At 33.5% G+C, this 19,946-nt stretch overlaps 1 protein-coding gene across 7 annotated transcripts in view; it reads right to left on the bottom strand.

Annotated features, from left to right (window-relative positions):
• HELZ (helicase with zinc finger) overlaps positions 1–19,946 on the bottom strand; it is a 249,829-nt gene that overhangs the window by 64,875 nt on the left and 165,008 nt on the right. For all 7 annotated transcript variants that reach the window (XM_072645466.1, XM_072645464.1, XM_072645471.1 and 4 more), the window contains 2 exons: positions 18,387–18,615; positions 5,347–5,551 (listed from right to left, as the gene is read on the bottom strand). In XM_072645466.1, coding sequence (XP_072501567.1) covers positions 5,347–5,551; positions 18,387–18,615 — 434 coding nt within the window. The remainder of the gene's footprint in view (positions 1–5,346; positions 5,552–18,386; positions 18,616–19,946) is intronic.

The raw sequence follows: 19,946 nt of genomic DNA, 5'->3' as shown, positions 1-19,946 counted from the left end.
TCCAGTTCTTTCTTGTCATCTCTTGTGCAAGCCTCCCCAAACCATCATGCTCACTCTCCTAATCATTAGTCACTTCCTACACACTTGGGTTTTTTCTGCCTCATATAAACATGCCTAAATACCTATCCTTTAAAAAAAAATCTTTTCTATTCTACCATGGTCTCCAGTTATCATCCTATACATTTTCTCCTCCTCAGTTAAACTCCTTGAAAAAGCCACCTACTTTCATTACCTCCACTTGTTCCTTTACTCTTTTTAATTCTTTGTAATCTGGCTTCCGACTCCTCTGAACTTAAAACTACTCTTTCTAAAGTTACTAGTGACTTTTTAAATGCCAAATCTAATAGCCTTTACTCAACCTTCATCCTTTTTGGCTGACTTCTCTACAACTTCTCACACTAATGATCATCTCCTCTCTGGATTTGTGTGATTATTCTCTCTTGATTCTTGTCCTACTTATCTGAATACTCCTCCACTTTCCTGATCTTTATTCCCATCATGTCCACTAACAGTAAGGGTCCTCCAAAGCTCCATCCTAGGACTTCTTATCTTTCTCCCTCAATACTTTTTCACTTGGTGATCTGATAAGCTCCTGAATTTTAAGCATAAAACAATTAAGTTAATTTTCTCATCAACATTAAGGCTATGTTAATATACATTTTATATACATTATATATAATATACATACATATATATAATATAGCTTTTGATGATTAGAAAATTTAATGATTCTACTAGCTTCAAAGGAAGTCAAACCATTAATTTTACTTAAGGTTCTATTATTTTTGAATCTTCAGTGAAAAATTATTTCAGAATAATATGCTTACTTGAAACGAGCAAAGCTATTCAACTGCTAAACAATTCTATTTTCATGAATTTATTCTCATGAAACAGATTAATGCATGGTGATCATTTTACCATATTCTAACCCATATTAATTTCATCATTGATTGCCAGTAAGCTGAAAGGTGACTAGCATATGTACCAACAACTACATCTGAAAGTTATTAAAAAAAATAAGAGAACATTCTTTAAAGATTACAATGTAATAAAAATAATAATGACTATAAGAAGCACAATTTAAAAGATACAGACTTAGTAGAAGAGGTAATAATGAAAACTAAATAATGAATCAAAAAATAAATCCTAAATATGACTAAAATCTATGTGAAAGAAAATAATAACAATTAAACAAGTTAACTAAATTTCTGGAATGCAAGTAAAACAGTCCTCAGAGTACATTATTTATCAAATTGAGAAGAGGCCAAGAGGATTAATGAACTGAACATGAAATTTAAAAATTAGACAATGAACAAAACCAAAATAAGCACAAAAGAAGAAATATTGAAAATTAGAAGGAAAAAAGATAAAATGGAAAATAAAATAAAACTACATGGGTAATAGAGGGAAAGGACAAGGACAGGTATTTATTAAATACCTACTATGTTCTAGGCACTGTGCTTTCAAAATATTGTCTCCTTTGAGATACACAACAATCCTGAGAGGTAGGTGCTATTATTCTCATTTACAACTGCAAAATCAAAGGCAGTCAGAAATTACATGGTTTGTCTAGGATCATACAGTTATTAAATTTCTAGAGCTACATTAGAACTCACCAGCTTCCAGAACTAGTACTCTATCCACTCATCACCTAGCTCCCTATATGATTAAGAAAGCAAACAAAAAGTCAAACCTTTTATAAGACTAGAAAAAGCAATAAATATTTAACCAAGCTGATTGAAAAGAAGGGGGATATCAAATTACTGATAAAATTAAAAAGTGAACAAAAGAAAAGTCAAAACAAAGAAAAAATTAAAAGAATAATCATAAGTTATGTAAAAAATTATATGCCAGTAAAGTTGAGAATTTTTTAAAGAAGAGGATTATCTAAAAAATATGTACTCAAATAAAAAACCCCCCCAAAATCTTAAATAACTGAATTTTAGAAACTGAACTATAGCCTTAAATAAACTATGAAAGGGGGAAAAACATCCCAAACACAAAGACTTACAGATAAATTCTATCAAACAATTAAACAACAATTAATATCAATATTACATAGTCACTTATTAAATGCTTCCTATGTGTCAGACACTATGCTAGGCATTGGAGATGCAAAGAAAGAATAAAATAGTCTGTAGTCTCCCTGAGTTTACATTCTAGTAAGAGAGACAAAAATGTAAATAAGAACATACAAGGTATGTACAGGGAAGACTGAAAGTAATCACGGGGGGAAAACACTAACAGCTAGGAGGACCAGGAAGGCCCACCGCCGAAGACACTAAATGGACATCTAATTTGAAATGTCTAATAGGAAGTTTGTAATGTGGGGGTGGAACTCAGAAGAGAAATTAGGCCTGAATATGTAGATCTAGGAATTATCTACACAGAGATAACTGAATTCATGTGAGTTGACAAAAATACTAAATAATATAATATAGAGAATAAAGACTGACCAGCACAGAGGCTTGGGACACATGCCTGCAGTTAGTGGGCATAACATAAATGATGATCTAGCAAACGTGATTGAGAAGGAACAAACATTCAGGAAGAAGAACCAAAAGACAGCAGTCATAAAAATCATAAGTAGAAGGTGTTCTGGTACTATATGAATCTTTAAATCCCATTATCCCATTAAAGATGAAAATTTTAATATTTTATGTGGAATTTTGTCAGAAGTAAAATATTACAGAAAATTTTGGGAAAACTGGCTTGGTGTCATTTCTGCCACCACTATTTTTTCTTAGTGACTAAATTTGGGGACTGCGGAGTAAGTACCCCTCAAACTCTGTACCCTAAAATCTTGAAAGAGTGAAGAATATCCTTTTGCATCTCGTCAACTTGAAAATTAGTTGCATGCCTCTACATCAGTATATGAGTAATAAAAAAAATGTTCTGAATACTAGAACTCAATGATAGATAGCAATAAGAAAACATAGTGATTTTCTAGATGGTAAAGAAGTCATTTTAGAGAAAGCTGCTTTGGCCTTTGTTGCATGTTAAATAGTGAACCAAACAGTGGAACAAAGGAAGCTATGCTATTAATCACCCTTCAGTCGTTTATGGATTCAACAAATATGAGTGACTGCTACATAAAAATACTATGTACTATGTGCTGTGGAAGTTACAAAGCTGTAAAATATATTCTTCTTGGCCCTAACAAATTTGCAGTCTAGTTGGAACAAGATGATTCAAGACATGTTTTCCTTCATTTTTATGAGGAAGATACAAATTACTGAAAGCAAGCTTACATCATAGGTGTAACTGATGCAAACAAGTTTTAGATCATAACGTGGGATCAGTGTCTAATTTAGGCCTAAGCCTCACATCATCTGCATCTAAAAGTTATTGTGCATAGTACAATAACAGAGGTTTACTCCCAGGGCTATCCAAAAATCACAAAATTATGTTACAATTATTTGGTTTAAGAAGGCAAATATTAATGTTTTAGACAGATTTTCACAAAAATAAAATTGTGAAACTATAAAATGCCTGTGATTATGTGACTACATAGATAATCTCTGATGTCATAAGGCATAAGAAGCTGTCAAAGGTATACAGAGGCTAAGCGACTTGCCCTGGGTCATAATGCTTTAATAAGTCTAAGAATCAGTATTTGAACCCTATTTCTAACTCAAAGACCAGCAAATTCTCCAGTATTCTACACTATCCCTATTTCTATGGTTAAAGGCTTAAAACAAAATTATCTAGAAAATTCATTTAATCAGAATGTATCTTTCTCCAACACCAGAAAAATAGGGCATTACTGTAACTCAGTTTCCCAATCATCAAGAAAACACAGTAGTCTATCAGCACATACATTAGTTCTCTATTCAACTTTCTATTTAACTGATTATTAAATAATATACTTTGTTCCTTTGAAAGATCTATAATTTTATTAGCTTGAGTACGCCCTCCCACTCCCCACAATGCAGTAAAAACTCCTTCTGTGGCCAGAAAAAAATAGCAGATAGTCCTTTAGTGATTCCAAATTCATCTAGACTCAGATAATAGATACATAATTTGTCTTTAGGCCAATTACTCAGAAATACTCCAAAGGTAGAACATGCTACAGTTTTCATTCTATTGGTTTAACCTTTGCAGTCTCCAAGTGACCTCCATAACTCTCTGTGAAGTATCAAAATAAGACTTCAACGGAAAACTAAACAAGAATCATGTTATTAAATACTTAGCTATTCTCTGTGTATATGTAGTATATTTTTCAAAGCTAACATCTGCTATTGTATCAGATAAAAGTGAATTAGAAATGCTTCATATTAAATTTTTATAAATATTTTTCTATGACTGACTTATATCAATAGTTTTAAATCTTTGATACACAATAACATCATTTTTTTAAAAACCTAGTGTAAATGTTAAAGGTGCCACTCCTATAACCTCTTTGTTTAGTTGATAATTGCAGGAATTTTATTAACCGGAGTCCTTGTAAATATATCAACTGTATAATTCCAGGCAGTAAATAAAAACAGTTAAAAGCAGATCATCTACAAAAGTCCTGAATCTCCTCTTTTAAATAGATTATTTTCTGTTGAAACAAATATAGGCCAAGTGTTATTGCAACCACCTTTAAAAAAACATGGTCCTTGATGGGTGGCAGTCTGGGACACTGAAGAGTGTGCTAGGTTTGGACTCAAAACCCTGATTTCATGTCCTGTCTCTGCTACATCCTGCCTGGGTGACTATGTGGGAGTCACGCAGCCTCTCTGCCACTCAGTTTTCCCCTCTGCAAAATGAGGGGGTTAGTTTCAATGACTTCCAATGTTCTTCCTAGCTTTAAATCTATCATCCTGTGATATCCAAGTTCTAAAATTTTCATAATTGCATGAAATGTTTCTCGAAATGATGGCCTATCAACAAAGGCTTGTAAATATATTTATTATACTGAGACTGCCATTTTTAAAAGTCTACTACAAAAAGAATACTTTAAATAAGCTTGACAGGACATTAAAATTACAGTATGTATGCAAAACTTGATAAAATAAAAACCTCTTAGACAGTGGAATGGGAAGTTTAACTATCACGAGGATACCATAAGTAGTTAGCACTTAAATTCCTTTTAATGAAGTTGCATTTAAAAGGCAGTAATTAATTAAATAAATAATGATGATGAAAAAAACCCACTGCTAAGCAGCACCATGTTGTTATCACCTAAGCCACTAAAGGTATACGGAACTCCAAAGGACCATGCTTAATAGAAATTTTGAACTTAAATCACTACATAAGCTACTGAATATGGTTACTAGCTAACCTAAAAAAACTTTCTTATTTTTCAAGAGCTATATTTTTTCAATTGCACCTCTTGATTTTTATTAACAAAAGTTTTACCTTGGGTGGTGACTGCTGCTGTTTGCTGGTATTTCCCAAATGTTGCTGCCTTAGAGCCCGAGGGATAAATTCAGGAGCAAGTGGATTCAACACGTATGTTTTCTTTAGCTCCAAAGCCTCTAACTGAGTTTTGATCTGTTCAAAAGTGATACCATGTAGGCTTTTGTTGTCATGACACAGGGCAATAAATCGCTCCCAAAATTTCCTATAGAAAAGATTTTTAAAAATCAGTTTATCATTGGAAAGGAAGAGATCATGAACATGAACAAAAGAAAGTAAAGGGACTAGAATTTATAATTTCTTTCCTTAAAAATACTTAGGAATAGCTTACACATTCATCAGCCTAGATTTTTAGGTATAATTTTTTCCACTGGGTTACAAAATATTTGCAAATCATCTCTGATATAATAGTCATGTCTACTTCAGTGTTATGCACACAGCAGACATACAAAAAATGTTCGTTGAATAATTCAGCTTAGAATAATCAGCTTTTATTATTCATGCTAATAGAAATTTATGTGAAGATTTTTTTATTTTATTTTTCATTTTTAACATAGTTTATAACAGATAAAACACTTCAAACTTTTGGTCAGGTGATACTTCTTTTTAAAGTATTTACCATATGACCACAAAAGAATTTTTTTTTAAACATTAACCAACTGAGACACAAATAACATTTATGTTGCTAACTTTACAAGCTCTTGACCTAATTGTCTCCACAGTATTACTAAGAATTAAAGGATCCTAACTTATTGTTGTTCATCTAAAGTCCTACACCTAATAGCTTAATTTTAGACTTAACTTCGGATGTTCCCCTACCAATAATCTATAATTTAATAGGTCTGGTATTAAGCTTACAAACCTTTTGATTGTAGGAAATTGCCACCAAGAGTAGGAATGTTGCAGGTTTACAATATCTGCCCAAATTACATGAAGAATTTTTTTAAAAATTAAGTATCTCAAAATTTTAGCTTTGTAATGAACTGTTTCATAGGCTTACTTTCTCGTATATGTCTAGCTCACTTGCATTAAAGGGCGGAGTTGGTCAATCTAAATGTGAGAATGAATAATAAATCTAGAATTCAAAATTGGTTCACATAAGCCATATAGGGATTATTAAGAAACAAATGAAGATTCTATTCGATTTTTCTCCTTTGTTTTAAAGATCTTTTCCAGAACACCAGTTTCTTAATTCTCAAATGTCTAAAATGAGAATTAATAAACATCATACGTGTAAAACAGACAAATTAATAATCTTAAAAGGCAGAAGAAATTAAAAGTACCACATGATACAGAAACCTAAAAAATATTAAAAGGGAAAAGTCTTAAAGAAGTTACTTGGAATAACCTATCAATCTCCTGAGTCAGAAAAGTAAACTCAAAAAGTTTAAAATATATATTTTATATCCTTCAATCAACTAAATGCTACAAAACACAAAAGATGACAAATTAAGTTTTTAAAAAGTCTGTGCTTATTGTTGAGAATATTTACTTGGTTTCAAAAATATTTTTTAATTATGCTAAAAAAGGAGTATGAAAATGGTTTCTTTCATAAACATGACAGCTTGAGGAAACATAAGCAGAAAAGTGTATCATAACAGAACAGAAGTAAAGGTGGCTATCCTAAACAAAGTTTGCAGAGTTTAATCTTCATTTTGACTAACTAAAAGGTGGATATATACAGTCTTCTGTGTTCCTTATTTTTAAAAATTTATGAGCATGAGTAATGTTCAAAAAAGTAAAAAATAATACTATATGCAAATAATTTTCAAATAAATTTCTAAACTCAAGAAATAAGAAATTTAATAAGATACATTACATCAATCTTAAGACTGCTCTATGTGTTCTTAGGAAATAAAAGTTGAATGGCTCAACTAAAATATTACACAAGAAATAAAATTACTTTCTTATTTGCATTGCTTTAGTCTGCAATTAGAGATATGATTATCCTTAATTTAGCATTTAAGGGCTAACAATCCATAAATAGCTCTGCCAGGTATGAGGAACCCAGAGCTTCAAGACTACAGATTCCTTATCCCTGCTCCCCTTTTAAACAGTATTCAACTATGAACTATTATGACCATAAATTCCAATGTATATATTTACAAATATGCTGTGTACGTATATTATGGATATATAATACGTAGATATGCAGAAATATTTTTTTATTTTTTCCTAAATTAACAAAATATTAATTTCACTGTCATTTTTCATCCTAGGAAATAAGGAAGGCAGAGAATCTGTTTAGCTTTTATTACATTCATTTTAGATATGAATATCAAACTCCTATATTTTATTTACCTTTCCAATTTAAATAAACCAAATGTTTGAATTCGTTTGGTTTTTAAACTACTTTTTAAAATGTTATACACTGTTCTACTTATACTCACTATTCATTTGCCCTACTGTTACGAGCCTAGTAATACCCAGGATTAACCAGCAACTCTATCTCACAAAAAAGCCAGTAGGCCAGAAGATCTTGTTTATAAGATGGGAAGATCTACACTCATAAGCTGTCTTCAAGCAAAAGAATACTTACGAAATAACTTTGAAAGATTCAGCAGGTTAAGTTAAGCATTTCAGAGACAACTTTAAATTTTCATTTCTCTCATAAACTGATTTAATGAGTACCTTGTAAATGTTTTATCCAATACTTTCACATATTTCTAATCAAACTTCATGACATTTTAGCCTTGAAAACATCCTGCTTTCTAATGGTGTGAAGTGTTGAGGAAATTTTGTTTTTCTTCTATGTTTATTGTGCTTAGCTAAAATAGTCGTTGAAAACTTTAGCTTCATATAATTACGAGGCTTCTTTTCGAAAATGTTGATAAGTTTGATCTCCTGATTACTAAATTAAAGAATTATTGTTGATAAAGTGCTATTTTTCTTTAAAAAAAAAAAAAAAAAGACGTGCAAGTGAAAAGACAGCCAACGTAATGAGGCACACTTGAAAGAGTTTCAGAGGCAGATCTCTAAAATATATCCAGGGGTATCTGGATACAGACCAAAGGTGGTTAACTTGATAAAAGATGAACAAGAACGATGCTTCTTCAAAATTAAAGTACTATAAATGAAATTAAGTGGTGAGAGAGGAATATATTGGGGGGAGAAATGGAATGGGTCAAATTATCTCTCATAAAAGAGGCAAGAAAAAGACTTTTCAATGGAGGGAAAAAGGGGGGAGGTGAGAGAGAAATCATGAAGCTTACTCTCATCACATTTGACTAAAGGAAGGAATAAGATGCACACTCATTTTGGTATGAAAAGCTATCTTACAATATAGGAAAGGGGGAGAGAAGGGGATAAGCAGGGTGGGGGGTATGATGGAAGGGAGGGCAATGGGAGGAGGGAGCAATTAGAAGTCAACATTCTTAGGGAGGGACAAGGTCAAAAGAGAGAATAGAAGAAATGGGGGGCAGGATAGGATGGAGGGAAATATAGTTAGTCTTACACAACACAACTATTATGGAAGTCATTTGCAAAACTACACAGATATGGCCTATATTGAATTGCTTGCCTTCCCAATGGCGATGGGTGGGGAGGGAGGGAGGAAGAGAAGTTAGAACTCAAAGTTTTAGGAACAACTGTTGAGTATTGCTCTTGCATACAATTAGGAAATAAGAAATACAGGTAATGGGGTATAGAAATTTATCTTGCCCTACAGGGGATAAGGGAAGAGAGGGATGTTAGAAGGGAGGGCAGATTGGTGATAGGGGTAATTAGAATGCTCAGTGTTTTGGGGTGGGGGGAGGGGAGAGATAGGGAGAAAATTTGGAACTCGATTTGTGGAAATAAATGTTGAAAACTTAAAACAAATAAATTAAAAAAAAAACAACAAAAAAAAGAATTTGTGAGATTTCATTTTCTTCAGTTTTTGGCATTTGTAGGACATACCGTCACTTAAAACTTGCTACTCTGTGATTTTAACCCAGAACCCTATAAATTTGAATGTTAAAAAAAAATTAAAGTACTATAAAATCAATTTAATCTACTAGTGGTTGGCTAGATTACTTTCATGTGTTTCCACATTGTATTTTAAATCTTTAAAAAAGGACAAAATGTTATCTATCACAATATCTAATAATTTATAATGGAAATTTTGTTCCTCAAGATAAGAAACTACAACGAATCACACACAGCTCTGAGGCAGTAACTGTTTGACCATCCTTGCACTGGGCAATATCATTGCATCAGTAAGTTCACTGTTAACTTAAAACACTCATACTCTGGGAAATCATGCCAGCTTATTAAAATGTTACTATATTATTACTTTCCTCACCCTACATAATTCTTGTGACCATCTATTGTAGATTTGATTTCCCCAAACTATTCAACATTAATTTTTTTAAGGGGGTGGAAGGGTGGGAATTGAAGGGAAGTCCTCTATGAACATTTCAATGTCAGAGTAAAAAAAGAAAATCACTTAACAACAAAACATGTAGGACAGTATTTAAACTAGCACTCTTTAAATATATGATTGATATATATAAATGCTATATCAATTTGCATGAAATACTGGGGGAGAGGGGAACTGATAAGGAAATAAATCATTTTCCAAATCTTATTTTAAAGCGCTTAAGTTAATATGAAGATAATGATGTCTTACATTTATACATAATATTTTATGGTTACAAAGTACTCTTCTATTTGACACCACTTCCAGCTTGCAAGAACCAGAAGGAAGAAAGAGGGCTTCAACTGATTAAGAAAAGGAAATTGTGTAGGTGATTTGGAATGGAAGTTCATGAAGAATGGAAGAGGTTGAATTTGGAGAGAAGAAATTTGGAGACATTTGGATAAATTAAAAGGAGATAAATGTCAGTCCAGATTCTATTTACAACTTCAATAGGAGAAGATTACAGGAAAAGGAGAAAGAAAAGCAATAGGATTAAGGAGGAAGAACTTGAAAAGAAGAACTCAATGAGAAGGAAACGAGAAAAGTTAGAAAGTCATCCTAAGAAAAGGTAAGCAAAACAAACTGATAATCAAAACAAATGAGCAAATTGGTAGATAATAAGAAATTGGTGAAATAAGAAATTAGTGCTAAGTGGAAAGAAAGTAGGAAATGACTGTAAAATTGTTGAAACTAAGGAAAGAAACATGGATATGGTTATCAAGTTGTCAACTGCAAAAAGGTGACAGGAATTTTTTTAGAAGTAAACACCTACAAATAGTTAAAAAAAAAAAAAAGGCTGAGAATTCCAACCAGCATGAAGAGAATAAAGTATGTAATGACTTAAAACGGATGTACAAAGTTTATATTTCTGCCACAGCTAAATGACTGCTAAGTTCTAAACATAGGAAACAGTGACAGGACTAGACCTTTCCATAGGCTAGTTAGCAGGAAAAATAAAAATGCTACTTTGAAACACTAAATCATTAAAAATAGGAAACTAAAGTAGTACCCATTCATTGGAAAACAGTTGAATAAATTGTGGCATATAAAGGTAAGGGAATATCACTGGAAATGATGGATTCAGGGAAATCTAGGAGGACTCACTGAACTGAAGTAAAGTGAAGTAACTACCAATTTACACAGTCGCTGCAACAATGTAAAGAAAAATAATTTTAAAAGACCTAAGAACTCTGATCAAAGCAGTGACCAACCATGAGAAAGGCTGATGAAAAAGCACTGCCTGACAGAGAGGTGGGAGACTTGAGGTATAGGATAAGATAAACATGTTTGGATAGGGCAAAAAGATGAATTTCTTTTGCTTGTTCATGCTTATCTGTTATGAGGGTACTACAAACAAAGGACTATCAGTGGTAATCTCTCCCCCTCCAAAATAAAATACAATGAGGGTCATTGTAACATTTTTTAATCCATAAAACAGAAAGACACAAAGAAAAGCAGGATAGCTTCGAAACTAACAGATTTAATTTGGCATAGTCTGTTAAAAATACAAGCTGTATTTGTGGTTTAATGTACAATCCTCTTTTTCTGTTCTGTGTACAGAATAATGATCATGTTACTTAATATTTTTCAAGTTCCGAATAACAAAAAAATTAATTTAAAAATAGAAGCAGGAGCTAATGTGGTGAAGGAGAAACTTGACCTTATCAGAACACTGATGAGTAAAAAAATATCACAGGGAGAAGTAAGAGAAGAAAAAGATCAACTGTATACTTGGAGCTAAAAAAAAAAATTAACTCCTTTCCTGAAGGAAAAAGAACTAGATCTTTTCAGAAGGAAATAACTACTTATACTCTAAAGAATGATACAGCAGAAGTACAAAAGCACCCAGAAAATATAAGAGAAAGAAGAGGAGTGATAGGGAGGTTAATGATTCCTGAGGCAACTTTGATAACAAAAGAAGTTTGTTGTCTTCGTGGGGACCAGAGCATATTTCCAAGACATAATATAAAACCTCTCAATCTATGTCAAAAATGGATGATTACTAACCACTTTGGGAGATTTCCAGGAAGAATTCTGATACTTTAAGAAGCATCATCAAGGAATATGAAGTCTCATGCAAGAAACTAAGGATCACAGGAACATATGCTGTATTTTCCTCATTGTTACCTATTGAAATCAAACTATCTAGAAGAGAGAAAATGGTTTGGAAAGTGGTGTTTGAGAATGGGATGTGTTCCTAAATCATAGCTTAAAATAAAGGTAAGATTTCTTGCCAGAGTTGGGATATATATAACAGAGGTTTGTAAATATGTATTTGCTGGTTATCTTACAAATCTAAGCAAAAAGGCTTTAAAATAAAATAAAAAAGATAGTAAAATGATACTGATGCATATCCACCAAGCTACATAGCATAGAGAGTAGCTATAAGGAAAAATAGCAGTGGAGACATCTAGAAGTTCCCAGGAGAAAAAAATACCAGAAAGGTGCAGTAGTACCCTCTGAAATATCGTAGCACATATATGCTCATTGAATAGGTAACAAAAAAAAGACCTACAGAGCCTAATGCAAGGAAGCAAATTTGATCTGATAAATATCACTGAAATTTGGTGGAATTAAATGGTGGAATTAAATTCATGAGTAGAATATGACTCTAGAAGAGTACACCTTATATAAAAGGTATAGGATAGGTAAAAGGTGGGAATGATGCATTATTGTAGCTGTATAATCATATAAAAAAAATTTAACAACCTCAGGGGGAAGATGAAGTATCATGGAGAGCATCTGCATAAAGATATATTATAGAGGGGGAAACTGAAAAAGTATCATCAACAGATACTACAGACTTCTGAACAGAGTAAGTAAGCAAATTCTATTTTTGAACAGAACACAAGCCTGACAGAGTTATGACATAATAAATCTGGACAACTTAATATCTGAGATATCTTGATATCTGAGAGAGCTCTTTCTGCTAAGATTAAAACACCTAAAAATTCTTTTGTTTGCTTTAACAATAATTTCATCCTTCAAAAGCTGAAGGAGCTAACAAGATTTTCTAATACTGAAGCTGATTCTCACTAACAGGAAAGAACTGGTAGCTGGGGTGGAAATAATGAGGATCTTGTGGAGAAATGATCACTTCATCTAAAAATTTATTAGAGAGAAGAAAGTGAAGTATATTCTGACATGCACCCTAGACTTTGGGAAAGCAGATTCAAAGATTTCAAAGGAATTCAAGGCAGGAGTGCATAGACTAATATTTCACAAAAGTCAGCCTAGAAGGGATTGTAAACCCCGAAGAATAAAATTCCAAAGATTCAGAGGGAAACAAGTCCAATGAGGAATAAAACTGAAAGTTGTCAAGAGACTGGTGGGCTATCTTACCCTACAAGAAACTGAGGGGGAGGGGAAAAGGAGAATAGGGTGGGGTGATAGTGGGGAGGGGCAGACTGGGGTAAGTGACAGTAAGAATGCAAGCCATCTTGGGGGTGAGGGGGAGAGATGGGCAGAAATTTTGGAATTCAAAATTTTGCGGAGATGAATGTTGACTAAAATAAATTAATACAAAAAACAATGAGAGAGAGACTGCTAGGGAATGCACAGGGAACTTATTAATGAACCTGGATTTAGAAAAGTCATATACTAAAGATGTAAGCAACGGCAGGTAACAAAGGATGAATATAAGAATATGACAGTCCTGTAAAGATACAGGAGTGCTAAAGGTCAGAATGAGCAAAGGCTAGTGTAGGATATGAAAGACAACAAAAAGGATTTGTTTCCTTGTTTTTGTGGGAAAGAGAAAGATCAAAGAAGATGCAGGACTGCCATTCAGGGTGAAAGGGCTTATGATAACCAACAAAAGGTAGAACATATAGCTGGTTGATTCTTATTTTGCTACTGTTTTCTCTGCCAAAGAGAATGACATTTTTAGCCTTACTTTAGAAAGGGCAGAACAAAAATTACTAACAGAGAGTTGATACCCAAGATACATAAGGAGAGAACAAGAAAGCACCTAGATGTCCGTAAAAAATTCAGTCCCAACAAATTGTATCCTTGGATACTAAAAGAATTGGCAGGTGAAATTTCTGAATGAGTGTCTGTGATATTTTAAAAGACTGTGGAGAGTGGGAGAGGGAATCACAAGACTGGTAATGGTCAAATGTCCTGACATTTTAAAAATTGGAGAAGTGGGCAAGAATACAGTCTCCCAATTATCGACAAGGGACCTTGACTTTGATTCCTGGGAAAATTCCAGAAGGAACCATTAAAGAGGAAGTTAATAAATATCTAGAAAAAGAAGCAGAAATTAGAAGGAACCAGAATAGCTTCAGACAGGCTAACTACAATCATCATCATCAACATGATTAACTTAGCATGCTAAGGTTTGCAAAGCACTTTACATATGTTGACTCTCATTTGATCTTCCAAACTATTCTATGAGATAGAAATTATTATCCCCATTTTACAGTGAGGAAACAAAACTAAAAGAGGTTAAGTGACTTGCTCTGGGTCACATAGCTAGGTGTCTGAAGCAGAATTTGAACTTGGGTCTTCCTGACTCCAAGTTTAGTGGTATACCTAGATCTGTGGTATACCACTATTTTGATGAGATTACTAAACAAGGGCAGTACTGTATATATAGTCTATCTAGATTTTAGCAAAGTATTGATAATATAACACATCAATCTTCTGGAAAAGATGGAGAGGCATGGACTTGATGATAATCCCATCAATAACCCATAAGCATTCTTAAGCACCTACTATGAGTCAAGTACTACTGGGCTAGGAACTAGGGATGTAAAAACAAAAATCAAAGATTTCCTTACCAAATTTTTAAAATTGTATTTGGTTATATATGACTTTTTTCTGCAACACATTTTACTTCCTAATTATGTTTTGTTTGGGTTAAAATTAGCGTGTAACCCCTGAAAACAAACCAGTTGGGTAAAAGACTGGGAGGTATCTGGTGACAAGAGAGAAGACATGACTAGCACAATAGATGATGGAGTCAGCATCCAAAAAGATCAACAGGCTAAAGTATTGGTTAAATTTTAATAAGATGAAATTTAATCGTAATAGATGTAAAGTCTTAGAGGCAGCCAAAGTAATGATGGCGTAACATCCTAAGATTAAAAATAGGGCTGAGACTATATAATTTTAGGAAGAGTCGTTCATATTCCTCTGAGAAAAAAATATCTAGTGCATGGAACAAAATGGGAAATTATACCAAAACATCATTATAGGAAAGGGTAACTATTAGAATATATGGGGTATAGTAAATTGCTGAAAATTATTTTCAAGGTTATCTATATTCTTAATAACTATTCCTAAATCTTGTTCATGAATTTTTTATTGCTCTTGATGCATGATATTCTACTTTGTAAATAAGTATGAGTATGTTTTATCATAAATCAAATGGCAGGTACCCTGTAAGATCTAAGTAACAAGTACAAATTAACTTCAGAGAGGCCTAGAAAGACTTATATGAACTGAGGCTGAGAGAAAGGAGCAGAACCAGGAGAACTCTGTACACAGCAACAAACACTGTGTGAGGAATTTTTCTGATAGACTTAGTCCTTCACAGCAATGCAAGGATCTAAAAATTCCCAACGGACTCTTGAAGCAAAACACCTTCCACATTCAGAGAAAGAACTATGGAACTGGATCACAAAATGAAGCAGACCATTTTCTCTTGTGTTATGTTTTGTTTTGTTTTATGGTTTCTCCCATTCACTTTAATTCTCCTATGCAACATGACTAAGATGAAAATGTATTTAATAGGAATGTGTGTGTAGAACCTTTATAAGACTGCATGCCATCTCAGGGAGGGGGTGTGGGGGAGGGGGAAGGAGGTGGAGGGACGGAAAAAAATTTAAGATATATGGAAGTGATTGTAGAAAACTGAAAAAAAATAATTTAAAGAAAAAAACAAATACAAATTAACCAATTCATTAAGTAGAGTCTTGCCTACACTTCTATAGTGAATTATGACAATTTACCTATCCCTGCATGCTGTCTTTAGATTTTAGTTCACATAACCAGCCAATTAGTCTTTATTAAGTACCTACTATGTGCTGTACTAAGGAGATACGAAGAAAGGCAAAAACAAAAACAACATGTCTGCCCTCAGAGAACTTATAGTCTAATAGGAAAGACAACATACAAACAACTGTACAAACTATATACAAGGTAAACTGTAGATAATATCAGAGGGAAAGCACTATGATTAATAACTGGGAAGTCTTCTTAAAGAAGATGAGACTTTAGCTAAGTCTCATTTGTCAGGAAAAACAGGATGCAGAGATGAGGAGGGAAAGAATTCCAGGCTTGGAGAAACAGATGGATTATTCTGTGTAAAGAATAGCAGGGAGACCAGTGTCACTGGAAGGGAGTAGGGCATAAGAAGACTGAAAAGGCAGCAAAGGACCAGGTTATAAAGGGCTTTGAAAGCCAAAAAGGATTTCATACTTGATCCTAGGGGTTACAGTGAGCCACTGGAGTTTACTGAATTGGGTGGAAGGGGAGAAACCTTGGTCATATCTGAGCTTTAGAAAGATCAGTTTGACAGGTGAATGGAGGATGAATTGGAGCGGGGAAAGACTTGAGGCAGGGAAACCAATTAGCAGGCTATTACTGTAGTCCAGTAATGAAGTAATGAGGGCCTGCACCACAGTGGTGGCAGTGTCAGAGAAGAAAAGAGGGTACATGAAAGATGTTTCAAACGTATAAAAGACAGGATTTGACCAATGATTGGATATGAAGGGTAGGAGAGTGGGAAATTAAGAAGAGGAAAAGATTTAAGGGGAAAAGATAATAAGTTCAATTTTGGACATATTGAGTTTAAAATGTCTATAGGATATCCAGTTTGAGATGTTTAAAAGACAACTGGGGAAGTTGGCTTGGAGGTAAGGAAAGAGGTTTGGACTGGACAAGTTGATCATAAAGATCAAAGGAAATAGAGAGGGGACTGGTCAGACAGGTAGTGGGGAGAACCAGAAAAAAACAGTGTCATGAAAACTGAGAGAGAAGAGAATATCAAGTTGAAGAGGGTAATCAACAGAGAGGACAAGAAGAATAAGAACTGAGCAAGACCATTAGATTTAGCAATTAAGCAATTGTAAGTAACTTTGAAGAAAAAAGTTTCAGCTGAATGATAAGATCAGAAGCTAGACTGCAAACAGTAAAGAGAATAAGGAAAGAAAATGGAAGCACTGGTTGTAGACAGCCTTCTTAAGGAGTTAAGATATAAAAGGCAGGAGAAATAAATAATAGAGATAGAAGGATCAAGTGAGGATTCAGAAAACACAGATATGTTTGTATAAAATTGGGAAGAAGTCAGTAGAAACGGAAGATTTGAAAATTAGTGAAAAGGGGACAATTGTTAGATGACAGAGTTAGATGATATTGTGCTGAAAAAGATGGGATAGAATGGGATCACGTAAGCAAGTAAGGGATTTGTAACAAAAGATCCAAACAAATAACAGGTAAGGCTAGTTACAGTTCAGCTAAAATAATCATTTTATTTTTAAATGGCCCAAGTAGATTCCCTTTATATAGAACATCTACTCCTTCTGGAATATAGAAAATGAAGAAAATATTGCCAAATTTACTTCACAATTAGACTTCACAGGGGGTTCCATCCAAACAGATTTGTCTTATCTTAAAAATACTATACCACAGTATCATATAATCGGCACAAAGGTGATATAATGAATAGAGAGCTAAGATTGGAGTTAAAAAGACAAGTTAAAATACAGTCTCACTCATTTGCTAGCTATATGACCCCCAGAAAGCCATTTAATCTCAGTTTTCTCAGCTATGAAATGGGGATAATAGCAGCACCTTCCTCTCAGGGTTATTGTGAGGATAAAATAAGAAACAATTTGCAAACCAAAAAGCATAATATAAAATGTCAGCTACTATTATTATTATTATTGATAATAATAATGAACTAGTTATCCAAGTAACATTTCAGAGCTACTTAGACCACATTTCTGATCTTGAATTCACTTTGATAGGTACTATAAGATTTGTAAAAATATAAAATAAATCTTAGCATATTATTTTTCTTGCATAAAAAAGTAATCTTTTTATAATTCTTTCTATCTGAGCCATACACACATACAAACAAATAAGCCTTTTCAAAAATGAAAAGTTCAAGCCCAATAACATTAAATTCAGAATTTTAACATTCAAATAAATGGCATAAGGCACATAAAAAAGAAGGTTCAGTGTCTGTTTTGATAATGTTCTCATATTTAGACAAAGAGTTTCTTACAATTTTTGTCTGATCAAGGCCTTTATAATAACGTTTAAAGAGATATAAGCATAAATAAAAAGATGAGAGACTATTTTCATTTGGAAAAATGACAGCTTTTGAAAGAGTGCAAACAACTGAATGCAAAGAAAAGACATGGCAGAAAATGCTTGAGAAAAGAAATCCATCATGTCCACTATCTATACTGTCAGAGGTTATGTAAAACTGTTTAAGAACTATATTCATAGATAGACATGGACAACTATTAAGATATTGAATAAGCCAAGGAAATAAAATTTATATGCTCGTATTGCTCAAAATTTATAAAACAGATTATTCAAATGCCAGGGGGTCAAAATATAAAGGCAGCCTTGCATTTTTCCCAATGTTTTTAATCAACAATATGTATACATATACTCAAAATACCTGCATCTTCCAATAGAGCACAACGCAATTGGATCACCCACCACAGCTACCAAGGACTGTGCTCTTGTTATGGCGGTGTTGAGAAGTTTGTAGTTGGACAAAAAACCATAATCCAAATCCTCTGTTGAATCTTCTAATAGTTGCTCTTTCCTTTTAATTGGGGTTTGTTTATGTTTGCAAGTGTGCCGGGTACGTACTGTACTCAGAAACAAAACCCTAAACTGCTTTCCTAAAGAAATTAAGAACATTTTACATTTAATGTTATTAATCAGTAACAAACCAAAAAAAATCACATTTTCACAAAATCTTGGAAACTCAGGAATTGAAGCCAGCCCCAAAGATCACCTCACACAATCTTCTACCCAATGCAAGAGCTCCAACTACAACAACCCTGACAACTGGCCATCAAACCTCAGCCTAAATACTTTTATTACCTCACAAGGCAATTCTTTCCACAACTGTAACAGTTCTAGTTGTTGGCAAAAGTTCCAAAAAGTTCTTTTGTATGTTTAGTCAAAATCTCTTCCCATAATATAGACTCAGGATATTAAGATTTGAAAGGGATGGCAGAAACAATCTAGTGTGAGGGTGGGGAACCTGGGACCTAAAGGCCATATGAGGCCCTCTAGGTCCTCAAGTGTGACCCTTTGACTGATTACAAACTTCATGAATAAACCCCCTTAATAAAAGAATTTGTTCTGTAAAACTTGGACTCAGTCAAAGGGCCATACCTGAGGACCTAGAAGGCCACACTTGAGGACCCAGAGGGCCATATGTGGTTCCCCACCCCTGAAGTCTATTTTTTTCCCCTTTAGATAACAGTTTTCAAAAATTTGAAGGTATCTATCAAGTCCCTAACTCTTTTCTTCTCTAAGCTAAATATTCTCAGTCCCTTTAAGAATTCCAAAAGTTGGTCCACAGATTCCTCACCATCCCTCCTGCCTTCCTCTATACATTCTATTGTCAGTCCCTCTTAAAATACTGTGCCTAAAATTGAAAAAAATACTATCATGTGATGTGAGCAGCACAGAAAGCAATGGGACTTTTGACAATCACTTTCTTATTATCACAATTAGGAACCACATCACACTAATCATTTTTAAAAAAATAAAACCCATAATATGAGGTAGCATGGTATGCCATTCATGAAGCCAGGATGACACAGGTTCAAGTTCTTCCACTGATACATACTGTCTGTGTGACACTGGGCAAAGTTATTATCTTCTTGGTATTTTGGGCAATTCTCAAAGACTATAAATTGTAGGGAAGGTGTTGATCTCTTCAATAATGAAATCATAGGTTCATTCCCTATCTCTATTCTAAATCTCAAAATAAACAGAAAGAAGAATAAAATGAAACTGAACACATAATTATAATGGACAACTTTGGCTCCAGAGAAGATTTGAGAATATATACTTCCTTCATTACAGAAGTGGGAAATTATGAATATAAAATATTACATACATTCTCAAAGTCTGACAACCAAGTGTTTTTTGTTCTGAACTATTTTTTCCTCTTTTTTTTTTTTAATATTTGTTACTAGGAATGATTCAATGGGTA

Source organism: Notamacropus eugenii, chromosome 2, assembly GCF_028372415.1.
Source record: "Notamacropus eugenii isolate mMacEug1 chromosome 2, mMacEug1.pri_v2, whole genome shotgun sequence".
Lineage (NCBI taxonomy): Eukaryota > Metazoa > Chordata > Mammalia > Diprotodontia > Macropodidae > Notamacropus > Notamacropus eugenii.
Note: the sequence above shows the minus strand (reverse complement) of the source record. Positions and strands in the feature narration are given on the sequence as shown.